This window comes from Ambystoma mexicanum, chromosome 2q (assembly GCF_040938575.1).
Source record: "Ambystoma mexicanum isolate Mex_15411 chromosome 2q, UKY_AmexF1_1, whole genome shotgun sequence".
Taxonomy (NCBI): Eukaryota; Metazoa; Chordata; class Amphibia; order Caudata; family Ambystomatidae; genus Ambystoma; species Ambystoma mexicanum.
Window position 1 is genome coordinate 1,298,718,141 of NC_090924.1, and position 25,688 is coordinate 1,298,743,828.

General features: G+C 50.2%; 1 protein-coding gene across 1 annotated transcript in view; it reads left to right on the top strand.

Annotated features, from left to right (window-relative positions):
- PIK3R4 (phosphoinositide-3-kinase regulatory subunit 4) overlaps positions 1-25,688 on the top strand; it is a 1,130,409-nt gene that overhangs the window by 401,173 nt on the left and 703,548 nt on the right. Inside the window, exon 9 of the mRNA XM_069648735.1 lies at positions 18,758-18,961. Within this exon, the coding sequence (XP_069504836.1) occupies positions 18,758-18,961 (204 nt within the window). The remainder of the gene's footprint in view (positions 1-18,757; positions 18,962-25,688) is intronic.

Genomic DNA, 25,688 nt, shown 5'->3' on the forward strand with positions numbered 1-25,688 from the left:
TGAGCTTTGAGAAGAAGGGGGCTAGGTCCCTAGCTACATCCTTTATTATTTGCACTGGGCAGCTGTCACCCTTGCAGTTAGAAGGTTTGAAGGAGAGTATGACTTTTTCAATGTCAATAATTGAGATAGTCTTGAAGCCAAAGGGCGGAATTGTTCTAATCTCATTGGGCTGTGGTAGTTGTTGATCAGAGAGGGGCAGTGTGGCTTTTTTGTTAGCTATTTTGAGTTGGAGAGTGGAGATTTTATTCGATAGGGCGTTTTGTATGTTAGTGCACCATATCTTGTCCTTGGCGACATTGCCTACCGGTTGGATTGGGAATTCCATTTCCCGGAGGATGGAGAAGAGTTCCTTAGTGTTAGATTTGGCTTTTGTGATTCTGTCATTGAAAATATTCTTTTTAGTGTTGATTATTTCTTTTTCATAAAGTTTGGATAGTTGGGTTAATTTGTCTTTGTTAGTGTCAGTAGGGGAGCGGCGCCAGATAGCTTGGAGCTTTCTTTTTTGTTTTCTTAGATTATTGAGTTGGGGTGTGAACCAGGCATTCAGGTGCGCTTCCTGCTTGCCTTTGCGCAGTTTAACTGGTGCAATAGTGTCTAGTGCTATAGTCATGGCGTTGTTGGGAGGAGAAAATCCTGGAAGCATATGGAAAGAAAATCTATTCCAACGCTTCTCTTCATCTGCACCAGTCCAATGCGGATTCCATGTTGGCTGCGGTCAATTGGAAGCTCTGGCGAGAGATCGCCGATTTCCTCCATGAGCTCCCAGTGCAGAGCCAGGCGCGCTTCTAGGCTGGTCTGGCTGAAGCCAAAATAGTAGTGCAGGACATAATGGAGTGCGCAGTGGCTCACATTGACACCTCAGGGCCTGCCTTATGTATTGCTATCGACATGAGAAGGATGGCCTGGCTACGGGTGACAAAGTTTAACCCAGATGTCCAGGAGTGTATTCCGGACCTTCCTTTCGAGGGGGGCGATCTGTTCCATTCTACTGCCGACGAGGAATTAGATAAGAAGAAGAATAATTCGTAGACTGCCAAGTCCTTATCGATCCTCACTAAGTCCGCCCGAAGGCATATCACCAGGCACACCTGCACTCAGACAAGGGTGGGTCATTTGGAGGCTTCAGGGGCTTCCAGGTGAGACGGCCCAGCTAACCGGCCAGATCCCCGGGCCAGCACAGTCGAAAGCAACACAAGGCAGTTCACAAGGGCTTTTTCTAGCCCCCCTTCTCAGCCTCACATGGCAAAAAAGCATGAGACAACCATCGCTGACGGACAAGGTACACAGACCCAGGGATCCTCTCAGTAGTATCCACAGGCTTCTGGCTTCCTATCCCTCCTTCTGCTCCTCTCCACTCCCACAGATTGGTACAGCAAATCTGTTGGTAGAAATTCGCTCGCTCCTAGAGAGTCGGGCAATGGAAGAAGTCCCAGCCTCTCAGTGGGGTCTGGGCTTCTATTCACAGATTTTCACCATACACAAGAAGAACCATGCTGGCCTGAGACTTGTGTTGGACCTTTCCAACTTGAACCTTTCCCTTCCCCTTGAAAAGTTCAAGATGGCTACCCCAGCGTTTACAGCAGAGAAATTGTGTGAGGGAGACTGGTGTGCTTCCTGGATCTGAAGGTTGCATACCTACACATCCCGATCTGACAACCCCATCAGTCCTTTCTGAGGTTCAGGATCATGGGTTTTCATTTCCAATACATGGTTCTGCCCTTTGGCCTCAATTTGGACCCCAGGGTCTTTACAAGACTGAACGCGGTGGCAGCCCTGCTCAGGGTCACCACATCTACCCATACCTAGACGACTGGCTTGTCGGGGCAAGGTCTCTGTAGGCAGTCCAACACGCCGCCTCCGCCCTGATGAATACACTGCACAAGCTGTTTTTTTCCATCAATCTCAAGTAGTCCCAGTTGGAGCCCATGCAGAGTCCAACCTTCCTGGGCCTTATCTGCAGTACGAGCTCCAAGAGGATTTTCCCCTCGGAGGACAAGATCACAGCCATCAAAAGGGTCATGGGGCACTTTCTCAACAGAGCGGTGACCATGGCATGGTGATACCAAAACCTCCTGGGCATCATGTCTGCATGTCTCCTAGCAGGCTCAAAATGAGGAGATTACAATTGCACTTCGCAGCCTCCTGGAGTCAGGAGAAGGTTTCCCAGGCAGAGCTGGTCAGCATCCCACATCATGTCCACCAGGACTTAGTCTGGTGGAGCACAGACAACAACCTGTGGAGAGGCAGGCCCTTTTGTCAACCAGCACTTCAGGTCACCATCACCACAGACTCATCCCTAGAGGGCTGGGGAGCTACCTTGGGCAGTCAGAGTGTCCACAGAGTATGGTCCCGTCAGGAGGAGGCGGCTCACATCAACTGGGTCGGGTTTCTGACCATTTGGCTCGCTCTCAATGCCTTCCTCCTGATGATCAGCGGAACAGCTATCCTCATTCAGACGGACAACTCCACAAGCATGTACTACATCAACAAGCAGGGTGGCACCAGGTCTCCTCCCCTCTGCACTTTGGCAGTGAACATTTGGGAGTGGGCTCTGCTAAATGAAATGCATCTGGCCGCAATACACCTCCCGGGGAATCCAACCTGGAGGCGGACAGGCTCAGCAGGCTGGGTGCGAACAACTACGAATGGTAGTTGGACAAACAGGTCCATCAGGGGATCTTTGACAGGTGGGGTCATCCTCGGGTGGATCTCTTCACCACCTGAACCAACAGGAGGTGCCTCCAGTTCGCGTCCTGGCAGGGACAATGCAGGGACTCGCTGGGCGACGCGATGCAGATCCAGTGGAACAACATGAACGCGTATGCCTCCCCCCCACTCCCCTGGTTCACAGGGTAGTCTGCAAGATCAGGGAGACCCGATGCCTCCAGCTCATCCTGATAGCTCTGTGGTGGCCAGCAAGGCCATGGTTCTCAGAACTACTCAGCCTGTCGGATCAGGCCCCGGTGCACCTTCCGTTGGGCCCAGCACACTTACTCTTTCAGCAGGGGGGGTGCACAGTCCTCCTCCCCGCCCACCAGATGTTAGCCTTCGCAGCGTGGTTCCTGAATAGGTCACACTGAGGCATCTGCATCCATTGCAAGCTAATCTAGACATTATACAAGGGGCTAGAAGCTATGCTACCAGAAGCCAATAGAAAATCTAGTGGACAAGGTTTTGTCACTGGGCAAAATCTAAGGAGGTTTATCATCTGACCTGCATGTTGGATGATGTGCTATCCTTTTCTGCGCAGGTAGACACATGCTGCAGCTACCTAGCAGCCATCGGAGCCTACAGGAACTCAGAGGAGGTGGTTTTCTCATCTGCTAATTCGTGGTTAAAAGACACTTGAAGGCCTCACTGGGCTTTATCTGCCTATCAAGAAACCACACCCGGTGTGGGACCTAAATGTGGTCTTGGACGCCCTAGCGCATATACCATTCAAGCCTATGGCGTCCGCAGACATCAGACTAGTCCCCACTAAGATGGATCTCCTGGTGGGTCTTAGCTCGGCTCGCTGGATCAGTGAAATCCAGGCCCTGGTGGCTTCAGAGCCATATACTATTTTCCATAGCAACAAGGTGGTGCTTAGAACTCACCCGCATTCTTACCTAAACGAGGAGATAGTACTACCAACGTTCTTCGTCGACCCCAAGGATGCTCAGAGGGGTCTTACAAACGTCAGGCGTGCGTTGAGATACTACCTAGACAGGGTCAAGAGCTTCCGCAAGTCGGACGCTCTTTGTCACCTTTAGTAGATCAAAGCCGGGCTGTCAGGCCCCCAAAGCAAGGTGGATGGCCACTGCCGACAAGGAGGCGTACGAGGAGCAGCACAAACCACTTCCAGCAAATAGGTATGCCCATGCTATCAGAGCCAAAGCCACAGTGGTTGCTTTCCAGATGCCCATCCCGTGGCAGGTTATCAGCAGAGTGGCCACATGGGCCTTGGCCTTCTGCAAGCACTACTGCTTGGATGCCGGCTCCAAGGTGGATGCAGTATTTGGTCAGGCAGTGTTAAGGAACTTGTTTTCTTAAGAAAGCACCTCTCCACCCTTGGGCTACATTCAGTTGTAATCACCAATACAGTTTGGAGGAAAGGGGACGGGACGTACGAGTAATTAAGTTTCTCACCGTAGTGACTAACATACTCCTAGTCCATAGTGCCCTTTCCTCCATACATCCCACCATCCTCCCCCCTAATAAAACTGGTGTCATTAGGCAATGTTAAAATTGTGGATGCGTCAAGGGGGACTGTGGATTGGCGCCGGTGGGTGGAGTCAGGGGAGCGCATGCCCCCTGGTCCGTGCCCCTGCGTGCATCTAAATTTAAAGGGGAAGATGATTTTATGGTGAAAACGGGTTCTGTCTCCCGTCCCTTGCAAGGGACACCCATACAGTATGGAGGAAAGGGGACTATGGACTAGGAGTATGTTACCCCACGCTGCAACCCATCACTTCTTAGTCTGCAGCATTAATGTTCTGTCCGGTGCCAGTAAGGGATAGTCCTTAATGGTGGTAAAGCAACATTGAACATTATTTCCTGACAGTAGTTTGTACATGCCATGTCTTGTTTCTCTCGAATGCAGTTTAGGCACTGTTATTTGTTGGTGGAACTATGTTTTATTTAAAACGACTTTTTTATTTTCAGTAATGAGTATGAAAAGATACAATTACTTAAAATCCTGAAAAAAACTGTTGATAAATTCCTAATTGCATCAAACAAAACAAAAATCTTAAGGAACAAGAAAAAGTCAATCAGTGTTTTGATCACCTCCTGTTAATTAATATCAGAATTATTACAAGAGCTGCGTATGCACTGCTCACATCCCCACATTACTTGTTCGGTACCTCCCTATATACATTCTGGCATAGGAAAACTGTGCCTGTCCGATTACCTGCCCTTCTCCAGCATGGGGTCTGGCATGGATTCACATGCTCATGAATATTCCCCGTCGTCAGGCTGGGAATCCTCGGTAAAGAAAAAATCAGTATCAGTTTCGTTTCTGATCTGTCTTTCTTAGTAGTAACCAATCACTGGTCTCTGGATCATACTGCCCCCAGCCAATGACTGCCCTCTCCCTAAGCCCTGCCCCTGACAGCAATCCTCAGATTTTTACCGCACGTTCAAGTGTTGGGAGTCCTCGTGCTTTAGCTCTCGAGCTTTTACTGCGTTTTGCACTTTTTCAAAGAGATTTATCTCATTTTTCGATTTAATCGAGCCTCAAGCTCCACCGTTTCTGCTTCCGATCAACGGGGAACCGTTTCGGATTTATCTACACCCCACAAGGGTGAAGTTTTCGTCGAGTTACGCTTCTTGGAGGATTCCAGAAGTTTCTGAGGCCTACCTCGCGGATGAGAAGAACATGGCCCAGGAGAAGGGAAGCTCGACTCCCGGCAAACTGTTCAGGATCTGCCCTGGATGCAACCTACAGAATGTGTTCAAGGAGGACGAGCATTCAAAATGCCTTTACTGCCTCCACGAGGACAAAACGCACGTTGAGAAGTACTGTGCGTTTTGCATGAACATGTCGGATCGGACTATGAGGGATCGCCGGACCCGTCTCTCCAACTGGCTGGAATGCAAGAGCCCAGCAGTTGAGAAGAAGAAGAAGAAGTCAGAGCGGTCTTCTAAGTCCTGTGAGGGCGCCCCGGCGACGGGGGCCCATCAGAAGGCAAAGCACTGCGAGTCCGCGGGCACCGGGAGCGCCTTAACGGTCGGGCTCCTCGGCTGCCAGGCAGGGTGCACCTTCACCGACGCCATCAACCGCGAGCCAACGAGCTGGCTCGGGGAAGAGAAAATCCGAGAACCAGGCTAAGCTTCTGGAGAGGCCCTGGTCGATCTCGTAGGATCAGGCCGAATGGGAGCGAGGCGGTGACCCTACCCCTAAGGTGAAGGCCTCAAGTGCGCCCATGGTGGTGAAGGCCTTGATCCCGGCCAAGGCCTCGATCGAGGGAGTCGCTGCGGCATTGGCGAAGCCTGTGGAGGCTATTCCAGTGGAGGCGACCTCGGGGTCTAGAGTTTCCCTACCTCCGCGGAGGGAATCCTCTTTTAAGCCCATCGAGAAGACCCCCGTGAAGACCCTGGTGGAAAAAGAAGGGGGGGGCGGTGGCCGTTACGGACACAGACACAACCTCCGAGGAGGAACTGACCGAGCATTTGGAAGAGGCCCAGCCCCACGGGAAGAATCCCGAGGAGGGGGACGACGAGAGCGAGGGTGGCAATGACGACAAGGTTCCCGTGGAGGAACAACTGTCGCTCCTGGCACGCCCGTGGCAACCCGAGCCTCAGGACAACTCGGCGGCCATTTTGACGGCAATCCAGGCCTTATGCACGGAGATAAGGACGAGACTGCCCCTGCCCCCGACAGATGACCCAGCTGTACCGGGTCCGTCGGGAAGCCCTCCGAACAAGAGGAGGAGAATTCATCCAGTGCCCCTTCAGCCCTCACGGCCTTCTCAGCCTTTGTCGCCTTCCCCGATCCCGAGGGACGACACGGGAACGGCCACGACAGGGACGGATGACAACGGCGGTGACGACGGGACTGACCTCCCGTCTACGATTCCTCGGGTGTCCTCGCCCGACGAGATTGGCTCTTTCCACACCATGATTGCCAGGGCATCCAAGCTTTTTCAGCTCTGCCCTGAGGAGGAGAAGAAGGAAGGCTTCCTCTACCAACAGCACAAGGCTAAGAGGAAGACGGTCCTCGCGGTGCCGTTGCTGGATGACATCTGGGACGAGGGACTTGCCCTCCTCAAGAACCCTTCCACGACACCTGCCAAGAAGGACCGGTATGAGAAGTAGTACCGGGTCCCCGACGCCGCCCTGTTGTGCCTTAGGGCGCAGCCGACCCTGGATTCGGTCGTCTCAGCAGCGACCAAGAAGAAAGCGGGGGAGGGGGGCATCGGCTTCATTCTAAACTTCCCCACCGGACGGCGAGGGAAATAAGCTGGATGCCGTGGGACGACGAGTCATCTTGTCGGCGGCGACGACAATTAAGGCGGCCAACGCCCTAGCGATTGTGGCCACCTACGACAGAGAATTGTGGTACAAGATCGCCCCTGGTGGACTTGCTCCCGGACGACAAGAGGCCAGATGCCCTGGCGATCCTACAGGAGGGTGAGGGGGGGTCGGACCACGCCATAACTGGCCACGGACATTGCCGACACCGGTTTCTGCCAGTTGGGCAACAGCGTTTGCCTTCGACGGCGGGGGTGGCTCAAGGCGACGGATTTCCACCAGGACGTGCAAGCCAAGGTTTTGGACATGCCCTTCGACGGGAACAATCTGTTTGGAAAGACTGTGGATGAGTCTCTGCAGGCCATCAAGACCGACACAGAGACGGCTCGGGCCTTGGGAGTTCTGCTGCAAAAGCGGCCACCCTTTCGGAACTCCGGAGGCAAACAAGGTGCCTCCAAAGGATTCGGTGGCAGCTCCTCGACCTACCATCAGGCAGCCCGCTCCTCGTCGCAAGAAGCCTTCAGGGGACGAGGCAAGTCGGGTGGATCTCGCCGTCGCCAGGGAGGCCAACTCGGCAAGGCTGTTTCCAAGCAAGACTGAACCGGCTGTTGCGTCGGGCCCCCACCGAAGCACCCCTGTGGGAGGCCAGCTGATAGTTTGTCAGCGTGTGGGAGTCCATCTCCACCGACCATTGGGTGCTGGATGCCCTGGCCCACGGGCACACTCTGGAATTTCTAAAAAAGTGCCCCCGAATTCCGCCCGTGGCCAGGAAAGAAAACCATGTCCCTCAACTGCTGTTAGAGGTAAGGGCGATGCTCAAGAAAAGAGCCATCGAGCTCGTCCCAAAGAGGCTCCGGGGCTCCAGAGTATACTCAAGATACTTCCTCGTCAGAAAGAAGACAGGAGGTTGGCGTCCCATCCTGGACTTGCATCGGCTAAACAAATAAATCAAGGCACAGAAGCTCCGGATGGTCACCCTTAGCACGTGCTACCCCAGCTGGAGGAAGGCGACTTCCTATTGTCGTTGGATCTGGAGGATGCGTACTTTCACATCCCCATCCTAAAAGGACACAGAAAGTTTCTCAGGTTGGTGCTCCAAGTGCGGCACTACCAGTTCAAGGCCCTCCGATTCGGTTTGAAGTCGGCGCCCAGGGTGTTCACCAAGTGCCTAGCACCAGTGGTGGCGCGGCTGCGCCTGCAGGGAATCCACGTCTACCCCTATCTGGACGACTGGCTCATCCGAGCAGGGACAAGGGAGCTTGCCATCAAACACACAGCAAAGACTGTCCGGCTGCTCACGGACCTGGGATTCTCCATCAACTTCCCCAAATCCCACCTGGTTCCATCGCAGGTCTCTCTGTTTCTGGGAGCCAAGCTTAATACAGTAGTGCAGTTGGCCTCGCCGTCGGAGGAAAGAACGCAGGCCATCCTGGGCAAGGTACAGCGCCTGCTTGCCAAGGACGTGGCTAGAGTGAGTTCCATCAAGTCCCTTCTCGGGATGATGTCCTCTTGCATCTATATGGTGTGCCTGTGCAGGCTTCGGATGCGTCCTATGCAGGTGTTCCTCGACGCCCGTTGTATATTCCGCCAAGCAATTTGATGGTGGGGCACCCGCACGCACCTCGCCGCGGGCACAGACTTTCAGACCCCAGCATACCTGGTGACGGTGACGACGGATGCCTCCCTGGAGGGGTGAGGAGCGCACACCGGAGATCTTCACGCGAGAGGCCTGTGGCTCCCAGAGTAGAGGCTGCTCCACATCAACATACTGGAGCTCCGAGCAGTGTTCTAGGCCCTCAAGTCATTCCTCCCGTCCCTCAAGGGCAAGGTGGGGAGGATCTTCACCGACAACACCACCACGATGTTCTACATCCGGAAGCAGGGAAGAACCAGATCCCCAGCCCTGTCCAAGGAAGCCCAGGATCTGTGGCACTGGGCCGTTGCCCAGGGATGTTTCCGGTGCCTTTTCATCTAGCAGGGATAAAAAACACCATTGCTGGCTCACTCAGCAGGGAGCTGTGCTCGTGCCACGAGTGGGAACTACGCCAGGATCAAGTGGATCAACTCTTCCGGCGATGGGGCAAACCCCAAATCGACCTGTTCACGACGGTGACGAGAACTCCAAGTGCCAGAGGTTCGCCAGCAGGTTCCCCCACCCGAGAAGCATGGGTGATGCTTTCTCATTCCCCTCGGACGGCCTGTTACTGTATGCATTCCCGCCGTTGCCGTTGCTGCTCAGGATCATCAACCAACTCAAGAGGTCCCGGTGCAGGATGATCCTCGTTGCACTGAGGTGGCCGAGACAGATATGGTTCCCTGACCTTCTGGACTTGTCAGCGTCCCCACCAGTCAAACTGTCGACGGATGCAGATCTTTTCTCCAGAGAAGGAGGCGCCATTCTTCATCACGACCTGGAGTCGCTGAACTTGCAGGCCTGACTCCTGCAGCACTAGAGTTTGGAGGGTACGATATCCCGGCTGACTGCAGAGAGGTTCTTGCAAAGGCCAGGGCGTCCTCAACTCTCAAGTGCTACGGACACAAGTGGAAGAGGTTCTCTTGTCTGCTGCCGTGCACAGAAGATTAACCCTCTAAGGATTACAGCCCCTCAAGTGCTACCGTACTTACTGTCGTTGGCCAAAGCTGGGCTAGCTCACGCTTCCATCAAGATACATCTGGCATCGATTTCCCGATACACCAGAACTGCAGGACGGTCGTCCCTGTGGTCTCATCGCCTGGTGAAGGAGTTTATGAAAGGACTGTTCCGATTGTTCCCGCCGGTGAAGGCTCCAGCCCCGGCGTGGGAGCTCAGCGTGGTGCTGACCAGGCTCATGGGCCCTCCATTCGAGCCCTTGCATTCGGCTCCGTTGAAGTTCCTGTCGTGGAAGACAGCGTTCCTTGTGGCCATCACCTCTGCACGACGCGTGGGAGAGATTCAGGCCCTTTCCTATAAGCCTGCATACTTGACTTTCCACGAGACGAGGGTGGTGCTGAGGACGCACCCCTCCTTCATGCCCAATGTGTCGTCGGACTTCCATCTCAATGAGCCCTTGGTGTTACCAGTCTTTTTCCTGTCGCCTTCGTCGCCGGCCGAGAGGTCTTTGTACTCGCTGGATGTAGCTAGAGCGATGAAGTTCTAGGTGGACCGAACAAAGAGTTTTCGGAAGACATTACGGCTGTTTTTGAACCTTTGACCTGTGAACCAAGGAAAGGCTCTCTCGAAGGCTTCCATTTCCAGATGGCTCTCCGGCTGCATCATGCACTGTCATCGGTTGGCAAACCGACCGTTGCCCGGCCGTCCGAGAGCCCATTCGCCCAGAGCGATCGCTGCTACCACAGCGTTCTTGTCTGGTGTGCCCCTGCTTGACATCTGCAGGGCTGCTATGTGGAGGTCGACGCACACCTTCATGAGATTCTACTGCATCGACCGGGATTCCAGGGAGGAGTCCAGAGTCGGCCAGGCAGTGCTGCGCAACCTGTTCGCTTAAGGTGAGCCTGGTGAGGAGGTAAGAGATGCTTAATGTTGAGTTTTATGTAATGCTTAATGTTGAGCCTTGCCACCTTCCGTGGTTGTGCATGTGTGTACTGCTATGTATTCTTTTTTTTTTTTAACTTCGTTTATTTTAAATCAAGGCAGGATGGCAAAAATACAAAACATGACATATGAAAAGCAATGCGTATTCAAGTTCTTCGCTCCCCCGTCCTTATTCCCCCCATCGGGTATCCTCCTTCCCTCCTCCCTCTGGCCTCTCTCACCCTCATGTCCGGAGGCCGAATTTTCAGTCTGGGTTGTCCGATTCGCCCCCTAGGGTTTATATGCCTTCTGCCGGATCCGCTTGATGTTTCAAGATCCATCGGGCCCTGATCGGTTTGTAGGTCTGGGCGGGGAAGCGCTGGTCGTATTCCAGCACTGGGCTCCAGATATTCTGAAAGCGGTGGAGCGTGCCCGCCAGTGCTGCCGTGACCTTCTCCGCGATCAGGATGTCCCAGAGTTTAGACCACCATTGGGCTATGTGAGGTCCTTCTGGCGATTTCCAGGTCCTAGCCAACACCGTTTTCCCTGCCAGAAGGCAGTGTGTCACTAGTTTAGACTTGGACGCGGAGCGCGGGTAAATCGTGGGGATCGGGGCCCCCAGCAGGACTGGTTCAGGTTCTAGAGGGATCGCCTTCCCTGTAATTTGTGCGATGGTCTCTAAGCATGTCCTCCAGAACTGTCGTATCTTTGGGCAAGTCCACCACATGTGAAAGAAAGAGCCTGGGTGACCACATTCCCTCCAGCAGGCAGGATCCACCTTCGGGTTCATGTGGTGGAGTCGAAGGGGTGGGTAATACCATCGTAGGAGCACCTTGTACGCACATTCCCTGTTGGTAACGCACGTGGAGGAGGTGTGCGTTCTGTTCCAGATGTCCACCCAGGTTTGGTCCCCGACCGGATGGCCCAGGTCCGCCTCTCATTGAGCCATGCTGCGGGTCTTTGTGGACAGGAAGTCTCTCAAGAAGCACCTATTATATAGGGTGGATACCCTGCCCCGGGTTGGAAGATCCCCCAGTGTTAGCTCCAGGGCGGTGGGCAGGCGAGTAGCTGCCTGCAGAGTCTGTGGGTGCGTGCACCAGTGGCGCAGCTGGATATAGGTAAATCTATCCCTTTCCCGGAGTTGGAACTTCTCCTTACATTGGGCGAAGGTGAGGGGTGTCCCTCCCATATATAGCTGGTCTATGGTCTCCAGCCCGCCCTCTATCCAATTCCGGAAATTGCGAAGGTCTGCTCCGGGTGAGGAGGATGGGTTATGGAAGACCGGAGAGCGTGGGCTCGGCCCTCTGGGCACACCCTTCTGCTTTAAAGCCCAATCCCAGGATCTAAGGGTGTGTTTGGTTGACAGGAGGAGGTCTCCCCAGTGTGTTCTAAGGGGGGGCGAAATGTGTGGCAGGAATCGCAGGGGTAAAGGTGTTTGTAATTGTTCCAGCTCTACCCACCTGGGGCGGTTTGTTACGGTCTGCCAAGCCTGAAATTGTGCTAGTTGTGCTGCCACACTGTAGGCCCTCAAGTCCGGGACCCCCAGACCTCATAGCTTAGAGCCCCCCAGCATCGTTTTGAGAGGAATTCTCGCTCTCTTACCTTTCCAGATGAATTTCAGCATTTTCCTTTGGAAGTCCTTAAGGGTTGGTGTGGGGATCGCTACTGGGAGTGAGGCGCAGGTGTATAGGAACCTCGGTAGTAGGTTCATCTTGCATGCTGTGATGCGCCCCAGCAGTGAGATCTCTTGGGTCTCCCACCGTTTCAAGTCACCTTCAGGTTCTTTCAGCAGTCGGGGGAAGTTGGCTTTGTATGTGTCTCTTGGGCAGTCTGGGATACGGACCCCTAGGTAGGGGATGGCCTTCTTCACCCATGTCATCCGGCACATCGTCGCCAGTGGCTCCCGTTCTGCTGGAGTGAGCCCGATGCCCATGGCCGAGGATTTATCAAAGTTTATAGTGAAGCCAGAGACCTCACCATAGATGGTGAGTTCTCGTATTGCCTGTCTCGATGATGATTGGGCTTCCGAGATCGTGAGTAGGACATCGTCCGCATATAGGGCGATTTTATGTTGGTTGGGGCCAACCTGTAGCCCTTTAATACGATTGTTTCCCCTAATCCTTTGGGCCAGAGGCTCCATGGTGAGAGCGAAGAGTAGGGGTGATAGCGGGCAGCCCTGCCGGGTTCCGCATGATAGGGGGATCGGAGCTGAGCTGTGCCCATTAATTCTTAGACTCGTACTCGGGCTCTTATAGTTGGCCAACACCATTGACTGAAAGGTTGGCCCGAAGCCGAAGGCCTCTAGGGTGAGTTTCATAAGGGGCCAATCAACTCAATCAAATGCCTTAGCTGCGTCCAGAGCCACTAAGACCAGCTTTTGGGAGTTCCGAGAGGCGAGGACAACCAGGTTCAGGGCTCTTCGTATGTTGTCTCCCGCGGATCGATGGAGGATGAAGCCTGCTTGGTCGGGATGGATGATCTTCGGGAGCACGCGGTTCAGGCGGTTTGCCAGGATCTTTGAATATATATTGGCATCAATGTTTAAGAGTGCTATCGGTCTGTAGGAGGCTAGACTCCTTGGGTCCTTTCCCGGTTTGGGCAGGAGGATGGTGGTTGATTCCTGCATCGATGGGGTGACCACGCCTGTGTCCCTGAAGGAGTTGAACAGGTTCACCAGGTGGGGGGTCAGTTGTGGCCTGAAAAGTTTATAGAATCTGGTCGAGAAGCCGTCTGGGCCTGGGGCTCGTGTTTTAAGCGACTTGATGGCCTCTTCGACCTCCTCTCCCGTGATGAGCTCCTCTAATTCGTCTCTCGTCGTATTGGCGAGACGAGGAACCGCTGCCTTCTGTAGATATTCCACCTGTTGCGGTCGGACACGAGGGGTTGCCTTCATGATTTGGGTCAGGTAGTCTGTTGCAAGCTGTTGTTTTTCGGGCTCCGAGTATCGAGTGATCCCCTCCGGATCCCGTAGGCCTGCGATCGTGTTGATGCGTCTCCGTTTGGCTAGTTTGGCCACCAGGAACCTATTCGCTTTGTTGCCCTTTGCGTAGTAAGATTGTTTGGCTTTTGCCATCATTAGGGTGGTTTGTTCCGCATAGTGAGCTTCAAGCTTCTTCCTCGCCATTCGCATGATCCGTTGTGTCTTAGGGGACCAGCCTTTTTCCTTGTGGATTGCCTCTGCCTCCCTCAGCTCGTCCTCTAAAGCAATTCGAGTCTGGCGTCTGTTCCGGTGGTAGGCCGCCCCCTGAGCAATGAGAGAGCCCCTGATCACTGCCTTCATGGCGTCCCAGTTATTTGCCAGTGAGGTGTCTGAGGCTGGATTTTCGTCAAAGAAGTTTTTAATCCCTCTCGCGATCTTGTCTCTCGTAGCCATGTCATTGAGGATCGGGTCATACAGAGACCATTTGCGTGGGCTATTGGGATTGGGGTCCTGAACCCGGAGTTCCAAGAACACTGGAGCGTGGTCAGACATGGCCCTCGTGCCGATGGAGACCTCTTTGACTGAGGGAAAGGTGTGTGGGGAGATCAGAAATAAATCAATCCTTGAGAAAGTGCGGTGAACAAATGAGTAGAAGGAGTAGTCTCTTTCGTCGGGGTGAAACACCCGCCACAAGTCTATTATCTCCAGAGATCTGAACAACCGGAGGAGGCTGAGTGCTTGGGCGAAATCGCTTGGATTCGGGGGGTGTGACCTGTCCTTAGTGGGGTCGGGAACCCCGTTGAAGTCCCCTCCGACGATTGTTTGGCCCTCCACAAAGCTAGCGAGGGTCGTGCCCAAGGAGTCGTAGAAGAGCGATTGTCCCGAGTTAGGGGCATATACTGAGATGAGGGTGTATAGGTCTCCAAACAGGAGGCATTTAACTGCTGTGTATCGGCCTTCCGGGCATGTTTTTGTTTCCAGGATTTGTGGGTTCAAGTCCTTTCTAAAGAGAATCGCCGTACCCCCTTTTTTGCTTGAACCGGAGGCAAAAAATTGAAGCGGGAATGATTGAGAGCGAAGCCGGATCACATCCGCCGGCAACAAGTGGGTCTCTTGGAGCAGGGCTATCGCAGCGTTTTCGTCCTGGAGCTTTAATAAAATTGCCTTTCGTTTGGTGGGGGAGTTCAGTCTGTTAACATTTAGGGAGAGGATTCGTAGAACCTGGTGGTCCAGAGGTGTCCCATTCTCTACCCCTTGAATTGGGGGGGGGGGTCAGAGTCGATGATTCAGCTGCCATGTTTGTCACAAGATCTTGTAGTACCATCCTGCACTTGAGGTTTTAACGCGAAGCCCCAACGGGGGGCTGCAACTTTAACTGGTGGGTAGACCGACATTGTAGGTATGGGTCCACCCTTGGCCAACGGGGCCGATTGTCCCATCGTGTATCGAGTACCGTGGGTGTCCAAGGAACGAAAGTTGGAAAGTGTCCTTGGAGTGGGTATGAACCGTGGGCATGGTCCGCCGTCCCCGCCCTCGTAGGTCGTCAGATGAAGCGTTATGTGGCGGATCCGAATTTAGGCCAAGCCTGAGGAGGCCAGGGAGGGGTATAACTGGAACCTGGAGGTACGGGGGGCGCCATTGTTCATTTCTTTTTGTTGATCCGCAGGGTTGATGACCATGGCGTACGTTTAGGTTTCGGGGAGGAAAGCGGTTCAGAGGTCTCAGCACCCTCCGGGGTTGGTGTGGAGGGTTCCTGGGGCGAAGATGGATGCATGATCCTCTCCGCGTCCTCCAAGTGGCTGATCCGGCTTAAGGTGCCTTTGTATGTGAATTGTAGCGCCGCCGGAAACAGCCATCTGTATCGGACTTGTTGCTCCTGGAGGAACAGTGCCATGGGTCGAAGTGCTCTTCTTTTCTGAAGGGTGAGTGGTGAGAGGTCCTGATATATTTGGAGTGGCGTACTCTGAAATGTAATTTCCTCCCCTTGGCGGCTGATCGCCGAGATCGCTTCCTTGGTTGTAAAGAAGTGGACCCTTGTGATAACATCTGGGGGGGGTCGGAGACTGCCCCGCGACGTGGGCGAAGTCTGTGGGTGCGATCTAGCAAGAGCTGGAATTTATCCAGGTCTGGGAGGAGGGCCTCGAAGAAGCGCCCCACGTAGTCCGCTAACTTGTTGTCGGGGACGGAGGTCGGGACCCCCCGGATGCAGAGATTGTTGCGGCGCGCCCTGTTTTCCAGGTCCTCCTGCTTAAACTCCAGGATCTCGCATTTCTGATGCAGGGAGTCAATGGCTTTTCGCATTTCCCCCAGAGTGGTGGCGTGATCCCGGGAGTGGTCTTCGATTTCTCCGAGCCTCTGTTCGGCCTCTGTGACCCTTTGGTCCGTCTGTTCAATTTTGGTGGTGAGTTCCGATAGGCATGAGCGGAATTCCAACTTGATGTCCGCCATGAAAGCTATTAGGTCCCCTTTGGTGGCGAGAGATCCCCCGCCCTCTTGTTGTTTCTGCGGAGTGAGTTTGGGAGGCTCCTGCTTCCTGCTTTTGTCTAGCGTAGTGAGCATGGTTGAGATATCTGCCCCTTTGCCAACCTCTGCTTGCCTAGACATGGTGATCGTGTTTGGCGGTCTTGGCTGAAAAGGTTGCGGCGAGGCCAAAGCTGTGACTGGATGGGTGGGCCGGGGCGCCCCAGGAAGTACCGAGAGGTATTTGAAAGGAGTGCCCGCGAAGTTGGGCTTCTCTGGGCGGGTCCCAGGGTTTATCTTGTGGCCTCCATGTTACCCCTGCCGGCCCGGCCGAGGGCCGCCCCCGATGGAGTTCTCGTCTGTTTGCCGGGCAACCTCCGTCCACCGCTCCCCTTCGGTCCCCCTGAGGTCCGTCGCCATCAGGTTCGCAGTGTATTGCTGAGTTCCGGCGCGGCCGCCATCTTGGTTTCTTTGAATGGCGGCGGGGGAGCGGTGCGGTCGCTAAGTTCTAGGCGAACGCAGCGGCGTTCGAAGATCATTGTAAGCCAGGTTGTGCCTCATCGGTTCCGATCGCCGTAGATGTCATTGGCGACTTGGATACTCGGTCGGAACCGCTTGAATTTGGCGGGGGCGGCGGACATCCCACGGTTGGCCTCAAGGGAGCGACCACATCGATGGCGCTCCAAGCCACGTCCCCACTGCTATGTATTCTTATATTCATGAGCATGTGAATCCATGCCAGGCCCCATGCTGGAGAAGGAACAAGTTACTTACCTGTAACTGTTGTTCTCCAGCATGGGTCTGGCATGGATTCACATGCGAACCCTCCCTCCTTCCCCTCTGCGGCTGTTCACTTGGTCATACTGCCACTTTACGTGTTACCAAATCTGAGGATGGCTGCCAGGGGCGGGGCTTAGGGAGAGGGCAGTCATTGGCTGGAGTATGACCCAGAGACCAGTGATTGGTTACTACTAAGAAAGACAGATCAGAAACGAAACTGATACTGATTTTTTCTTTACCAAGGATTCCCAGCCTGACAACGGGGTATATTCATGAGCATGTGAATCCGTGCCAGACCCATGCTGGAGAACAACACTTACAACACTTAATAACTCCATTATATGTTATCTGAATGTCATTGATGTACTCCTGAAATGTTTTTACGGACTGTTTGCTATACAATGAAAGCAGTATGGACCCCAGACAAACTGACACACGCCACAGTGGTATGGTGGCATACAATGGCAGATGACTGATTTACAAATGCTTTGTGACATAAAATTGTGCATTTCTTTCTCCGATACCTTTTGAATGTCTTGATGCGGATATGGCCGAGCACAGGTTGCGTTTGTCACTGATGCTTCATATGGGGAAATGTTTATTTTAAATATACTCATCGCTGCTATCCATTTAGCACTACACATCACGTTTTCCCCCCGGACAGCCTATGTGGCTGCTCAAGTGTTTAAGGTGGTACAGAGGGTGTTTACAACAATCCAAAGTTCATTTGTAATTTTAGAAAAGGATGCGTTTATAACGGCAATTGCTCTGTCCTTTAAATGCATTGGCTGTCTTGGAATGGGATGTAGAAAGTTAATGAATATCTCAATATAATGCCCTACGTTTTGGTAATACACACACTTGTATTTAAAAATGCTGCAAGTGTCTAAAATGTTTGGAAAAAGCCGGTCTAATACCTGAATAAGAGGCAGACCTGGTTAGTTTTGGCAATGCTTGTGTTAGTTGCTCTTAAATGGGCACAGTTTCAAGCAGGGTTATTACCTACTGTTGCATGAATATCATCTTGAGAAAATTTGAAAAACTATTCACAAATTGAAGTCTGTACCCTAAGGATTGAGGGCCTCATCACGAGTTGGAGCAGTAACTCTTAAATGCGGCGGTAAGGCTAGTACCACTGCATTTAAGGGTCCGCCCAATCACGAGTCTGGCAGCATTTACCCCCAGCTCAGAACTGGGGGTAAACGTGCCGGGAAAATAAAGTTCTGGTGCAATAAGCGCGCGCTAATTTTGCCGAAAATCCTCCATTGGGTCAAATGAGGAATTAAAGTTACCGCCCAATCTTTCATCCAGCGCTAATAGCGCCAGACAGGTTGGCAGCAACGCTATTGGCGCTAGCGATATCCTGGTGGGAATACCGCTGGGATACCGCCCAACTTGTGATGAGGCCCTGAGTCTCCAAAAATCAAGTGTCATTTCTTTTGTTAGCCATTGAGAACAACTTTGGACATGCGCCACCTGCAAAAATGATGTGTAAGAGGGTGCCCAATATAGTTATTCCTTTGTAGAGATTTGTGCTGCCTGTCCAGAATTCTGACCCTGTGACTTAAGCTTTGTGTAGAGTCTGTAAGACCTTAACTACCCTAGTAAGCAAACGTTACTGTTGTGCTTTTCATTGCTTGAGACCAATATTTGCAATAGATTGATTCATACAGAGAATGACATGGTTTGCGCCTTAAGGTACATGTGATGATAGCGTGAACCCTGAGGGTCACTTGTTTGCATCCTGCCCATCCAACTCATAATTTCTTCCTACCCTTGTTATGCATTCATTAGAACTGTGTTGTTTGGTAGTGTTATTACAGTGCTCGGTAGTCAAAGGACAGTACAATGTAAATACAAATAATTGTCATGTTTTCTGTTTGGTGTGTTAGCCGAGTATTGCAAACTTATTTGTACTTGTTTGTGTGACTTGAGAAACAGGATTTGCCTAAATTAAAACGGTTTCTAGATTAAAACTATACAGGAGAAAACAAGAGTTGAAAAGTACATTTTTATTTGTTCTAATCTTGATTGAACGGTGGCCCAGGTATTTTTCTTTTGTAGTAATATTTAGATTCCACAGGTGTCACTTTATGGCAATCTTCAGTGATCTTTTTCTTCCTGCAACTCAGATCAACAAGGAGATTGTCCTGCTGAGTGTGCTGAAAGCACCAGCCAGTCGTTCCATATACGATTATGCCTTGCGAGCAAAGAACATTGCCAGCCTTTTCAGCCATCTCCAGCTGAGGCAGCAGAAAAGGAACGGCATACTCCCTGAGTGCCCACCGCCTGAGGATCCGGCCATCGCTCAGCTTTTGAAGAAGCTCTTGTCACAGGTAGGCTGGAATAATTCTGACATTGCTGCGTGTCCAGCATATTTATACTGTTATACCTATGTCCAGGCCCCTTTCATCAAGACTCCTAGAGGACTTGCAGCATCAAATAATAATTCAAGCCATGTGGGCATGGATGCCTCAATCTGTATCTGCACCTCACATCCACTGTTAACCATGAACAGAACTTCTCTTCTTTAGTGTTTTTTGCTAGTTCTAACTCAAGGGTGATGTTCGGAAGGTTTTTCTTTTTGCTGCCCACACTAAACCTCAATGGGCCATCCCAACGTTTTGCTAGTGTCCCAAACCTGTACGTACCTTTTAAGGCAAGTGAAGTCTTTCTACTCCACTTGCCTTGCTAAGATCATATGTGTGAGGGCACTGATCAGTTCTTACCATGATCAGTCGCTATGATTTTCTGTTCTCCGTTATTAAGTGTTCTGTCTGTGTGTACCTGCACACATCACCTTACTGTCAAATGCAGTAGGGACACTTTGTGTCCCTGTAACTTGGTTATTTATAATGTTGTGGTTACTAACTTGTGTCCAGGACGGGCTGGTGGCAGCAGATTCTTTTCTGCCATTTTCCTTTTATTATCTTGTGTTTTCTTGCATTTTGCCGCATAAGGCCAAATTGAGTACCTCATACAAAATGTGTTCATGGCAGGATTTGGGGGTTGGGGCATTTCACATCCATTCCAAAGTGTCTCTTGCTGGGCAGATATGTTGGCCAGAGACTGTCGTGGATTGGACAGCACCTGCCAGTTTGAATGGTGTTGATCCTTACTATTGGTGGGCTCAGGGGTGACTCCAGCTCGAATCCTGGATAAAATTGGGACTCCTGCAGCCATTCAACAGATAGTTGTTGGATCCAAGACCCCTACGAAGAGGAGCAGCCTATTGAAGATCCGGAATGTGTAGTTGATAGCCAGCCAGCATTGCTTTCTTCAACCAATCTGGCAAAGCCCTGCTACTTTGCTGATCTATAGAAGGCCTTCATTGGTGCTCTGGTCTGGGAACCCGGGGGAACAGCCAGTCCTGCTTGCTTGAGGATCTTACCCTGGGAAGCCTTCAGAGGATTCTTCGTGGCATACTGTCCGGTCCAGTTGGAACATCCTGTGGGAGTGATGCTGGCCCACTAGACCCCCCCCAAGTCTGCCTGCACAATAGTCTCTTAACTGAAATAACTACCAAGCTGGCAAACCCAGAGGGAAAGGGGAAACTGCACCCACTGCTCCTGCATCCTTCTTGGATTGGAATTGCAGTGACCTGTTTTTGGATTCACAAGACGATGCCATTAAATCAATTACAACAACAGCAATTACTTTTCAATTGTCTCCCAACCCCTTCTTATTTTATCTTCTTGCCCATTCCGAACCCTCTGATACCTGCAGCCTATGCGTGATGTGCCTATGGCGCTGCTGTATACGTAAGCCACTTCTCTTGCTCGTCACTCTGGTACTCTTGCAGTCATTTGTCATGTGAGTTGTTGGCAAAAATCGAATCATTGTTGGTATCTATTTACGTTCTAACTTGTAGCTCAAATTACCCAGAGTCCACAGTTCAAATAATTTAAATATTCTGGAGTGGAACTTTCCACTCTCTGTTTACACTTACAGTACTCCGACCTTGAAATCTAACTCGTCTTTCTTTTAGTTTTAAAAGTTTTTTGGCTTTGGCAAACTGACTGCTACTTTTCTCCTTCTCCTGACATAGTTCGTTGCTTCAACCGATGGCGAATGCCTCCACACGGTTGAGTCTCACCTTCCTTCCTGCTTTAAAGTTCAATCGTTGCTACTTTCTCTCGAAGAGATGAGCCTTGAATTGTAGTGCTGAACCATAGCACTGAACCATAGCGCGATCAGCTGTTTGCAAAGAAGACCGAAGCAAAAATACACTCACACCAAGACAGCTGTTGACTAAAATAAACAAAACGAAAATTACGATGCAACTGAACGTGCGCACGCCGGTAGATCCCTTACTCTAACCTACCCGGGACGGAGCTACGTGAACGGAAGAAGTATGAGTTAAATACTGTTAACTACTAATTACATTTATATTAGTTACAGCAAACTTTGTTAATAGATTAATAAACCTGCGCCGCATCCCGACAAAGAACCATGCACCTTATTAGTAATTTGAGATGAAGCACAAGCGCGACGAAGCTACCGCACACCACCTGAATCACACGCGCATACCGAAACGGCATGAATTATCCCAGCTACTGCGATCTTCAAAGACTTGCGCTTTAAAGGAATGGTGCGGTCAACATTTTTTATTGCCCCTACGGGTCGGCCATGTGTTTTTAAGCCTAAGTCACTCGATTTTAGAAAAATTTCCTATGGACCTTACCCGAGTTTTCGTCCATTAAATGCACGCGAAAACAGGCACCAGGGAGCTGCCATTTTGTGATAATCCTATCATTTCCCCCATCGCCCTGGCTGACCTGCTTTTGCGGCACTAAATCATATCCCCCGCCCCTGAGTCTGACATTATCAAAACATTCATATTCCCCGCCTCTCTCCGTGACGTTACTGTGCTGCATAGGCAAACACGCCCAGTCGTCTTCTACGCGACTTCACACAGAACCCGGAAACCAACACAGATCAGCTCACAACACAGCGCACCACAATTCGAAATATGAAACTGTAGTTAAAAATCAAACAGCAACACATTAAATTTGGTAAAATACATTTATTTGACATTAAATGTTTATAGAATATTCTGCAATTGCCATATGAACTCCGAAAGTCTTTTATTTTCTTTTATCTCTATCCGCAAATCCTTAAAATTTTTTCGTGAGTCACGCGCTGTTCCTTTATGGTACACAGGGTGTTGGTTTTCGTTCAAAGAGGCACTTTTGTCGCACGTTGAACCGCAAGGCTGTTCCATCAAGTAGGCACTAGGCCAGTGTAAAGGTTGATATGTTGCTTCTAGCCGCTAGTACCGCGTAAGGGCATATGGGCCCTTGGCGATTGTCCCATAAGATCATCAGAATGGTGCAGTTGTTTACATTAAGCTGCAGCTGACGGCTGAAGAAACCGTCTGCCGGTGAATGAAACTGGTGGCAGGGGCAAAAGGGAAGGATGTACCTATTTTGAAAACATAAAATTTATAATTAGTCTCGCCAGCCGATCTTTATTAATATTATTCATTTTATTTATTACGGCCGAGCTGAAACTATTTGCTTTCAAGGATAGTGCAATGGAGTATGTTCGGCTCTAAAATCAATGCGAAAACTAAATAAATCGAGGTTGGTACACAATGAGAAACACATTTTTGTCTACATGCGTGTGGAATGTGGACCTGCATGCCCATGTGCCCGATACAAGGACGATCCCACAAACCTTTTCAAAGCTCTTCATTCATTCATTTATTCATGCATCCATTCATTAATTCATCATTCTGGTATAAAAGCGTCTAAAGAGTTACTTACATTATATTTGCAATTTCCATTGTGTCTCTGCGTGATGCAGTCCGTAAATCCGACTGTGCTCTTGACAACGATTTTTCGTATACTGAACTAACATGAAACTCGGTCTAGTTTAAGAATTTTCTGCCTTATAGTCTCAAACGTTATTGCAGCCCTCAACCCCCCCTCTAAATGAAGTTCTTTCTGCATGGTCCCTGTCTCTCAAGGTCAAAAAACAATAGAACCTTATACTGCCAGTGCGAGTTGTGGGCCTCTTCAGGGCGCGAGCTGAAAATCAAAGCCGCTGACCTTCACTAGAAATTAGCATACATTCTTTCTTTGCAACATCCCGTACTAAAGCCATCTGTGAGAACTTGAAGTTTCGAATCCATCTATGCACAGCGCCTCAATGTGCAAATGCGAACTGGCTTCTCTCCCATCTGCAACGGCTCGCTTGGCGCGTTCTAAGGCCCCAATTTTGTCCTCGTTGTCTGCGAGCTTTGAAGCCCCAAAGAACCATAACTATTGAGACTTTTAATTTTTTGGGGAGGTCAGGGAAAGTATAAAGTTTCCGAGGAGTTGAGTTGAAAGTGAGAATTATTGTTTGTTTGTTTTATTATTTGCAATATGCAAGCCTCCCCTCGGTTAACAGTGCCCAGCATTTATAAGAGATTGCGAAAATTAGTTACATCAACAAAAATATATACATACACATATAGACAAGGTCAACAATATGAGGTGAATAGAGAGAGAATTCAAAGATGACACCCAGGTAGTTCGGCACCCAGTATGATGAAGGGAGGGGTTAGGGTTAGCATACTTTGTATGTACACTGTATAATAAAATGTATTTACAAAAAGACAATCGTATTACAATTATTTAAACCGGGATTTGTACTTCACAACCAGCTCTCCTTTGGGTGAACATGGCACAGTGGCAATGTTGGGTGGCAATGGATCAGTGCTCTGCACAGAAACGTTCAAAATTCCATATCTGTGCTTCTCTAATACAGCAACAATAAGGCTTTTGACAAAGTCGAACTCCATTTCCTCATAGACTGGTTTGATCACCCATTGCTTACTTCTTTTTGAAAAGGCCTTAGTGTAGCGAGGCATCCTTACATTACCCTTAGTCCTAGATTGTTCACGGCCGAGATTATCGTTATGGGCCAAGACGGCAAATAGAGTCCTATGTCTCATGCCCTGTATGCTGAAATGCAAGTGCTTTGACCTGTACTTGAGGCACATATTGTGGAACACCTCCAAACCTCCAGTGTGACAGAATTCTGTCAGTCCCCTCAAATCTCTTGATAGGGTTTTATCGAAAACAATCTTCTCAATGGCTTTGTGTGTCGGTGAAGATGGATTCAACCACTTCTTCTTCCGTGCCTCCACTGGGGATAAAGGGCCATGTTCACATTGGTGGAAATGTAGGTTTTCTGACCAGCGGTGCACGTTGGTACAGTGGTGCATCAGTGACCTCCATTTTTCAAGTAGTATTTCCACTGACCCTTCACAAGTTTTTGAGCTCCACCAAAGATGGTTGCTGATAGACTGGGACCATTCTGAAATACTTTCCAAACCTTTTTTTTTCCCTGCAGCCAAGTATTTCTTATTGATTGATTTAGCAAGATGCCATACGTCAAATTGATGTTTAATATGTGGGAACTGCTCTCTCATTGTCTTGGCAATTGAAACGTGTCTGTCCGTGGCTATGAGGTCGATGTGCATTCCACTCGATTGCAGATATTCCACTGATTTTATACATCCTAGTTTCTCCATGGCCACTGAGGATGTACATTGTGTTACCTGCACGACCACCGAACTCACAATTTTCTTACTATCCATGTCCTGAAAGTGGTAGGTGCAGTACTTGGCAGAAAATCCAGGGCTGTCGCACTGTCCATCGCCGGCTAGCCTGAATCGTTTGCCTTCGAATGTACTTGCTAGAGACAATTGTTCAATTTTCCAAGCATCACTAATGGCCGGAAACAGATAATCATGTTGGTATTTGTAGTACTGCGTTTTTTAAATGAAATGGAGTCCCACAAACTGAAAGAAAGACTTTAACTTTCTAAAACTGGAGCCACTAAAAAGTTATGCAGCTGCACACAGTAGATTGTCTGCTGGCAGTTTCCCCAGCATCGGTTGTGCAGACCATGAGAACGTATGATGTAATCTACAGGCGGCATGTATTGTGACGTTACTGCCTTGTTTTTGACGAGTCACATGAATCAATGGCTTCCCACATACTTTCCCTCTGACGGAATGCCCACATTTCAGCATACTTATAATATCCATCAAACAACTGTCGAATACTATGTATCTGTCCTCTTTCATTAGACTGTCATCCTGCGTCAAAGTTGTTTCGGCCTGTGACGTTGAGGACATATCACCACATTTGAAAGAAATATCGCTGCTATCAAGTTCTGATGCGTCAGTGAATGCTGCTGCTGGTTCATTCTCTGTCATTTCAACATCTGCTACTTCAACATTGATGGGAGAACACAACAATGTCGACAGCTTTTTTGGTGGCAATTTTTTGGCGGGTGTAGAATGTGTAAATTGATCTGCGACTACTTCAGAGCCATCTTCAATACATCCAGTATCATGTTGTTGCGGTGGTGCGGTCGCACTGTAGCAATGGTCCAATACAACTTTGCTGGATTCTCCGGACACATTCATTTCATTTTCTGTACATTGGACATGAGCATCCCGAGTCTCAACACGCTGCATCTGAATTAATAGTTCCTCCATAGCCTCCATAGTGCAAATGGTCTGGCAAGCAACATCTCTTTCGCTTCACTGTCTGTGTATGTATAGTTCGTAGACCCACGGGTAACTAGAGGACAGATTGGAAAAGGGATGTTCAGTTTAAACACAAGATAAAGTACAGTACAAGTATTGACTTTAAAAAAACATAAAATAGTCACCAGCACAAAAAAATTCTAAAGTTATGAACTGCTTGTAACCAACCTTATTTTTGTTTCTTTTCTTTGCAACTTTTTTGACTCGACCTTCAACATCTGCACGCTGTTGCTCCGATACGTATCCGCATGTCTCCCCTTCCTCTGGCGCTGCAACGACTATATTTTCTGTATCCGCATAGACAGCACGGAATGAGGCTCCATCGACTCCCTGAAACATAGTATTTTCATTACTGTGTATCAACATATTGTTAGCATAAAACGCACGTGAGGACCAACACACATGTACATCTCAATAGCCAAACACGATATAAACATTGTGTGGAACAATCAAACGACAAGTATTCGAGCTCTGATGACCTAGTTCGATGGAGCGGTCAGTATCCATACCTC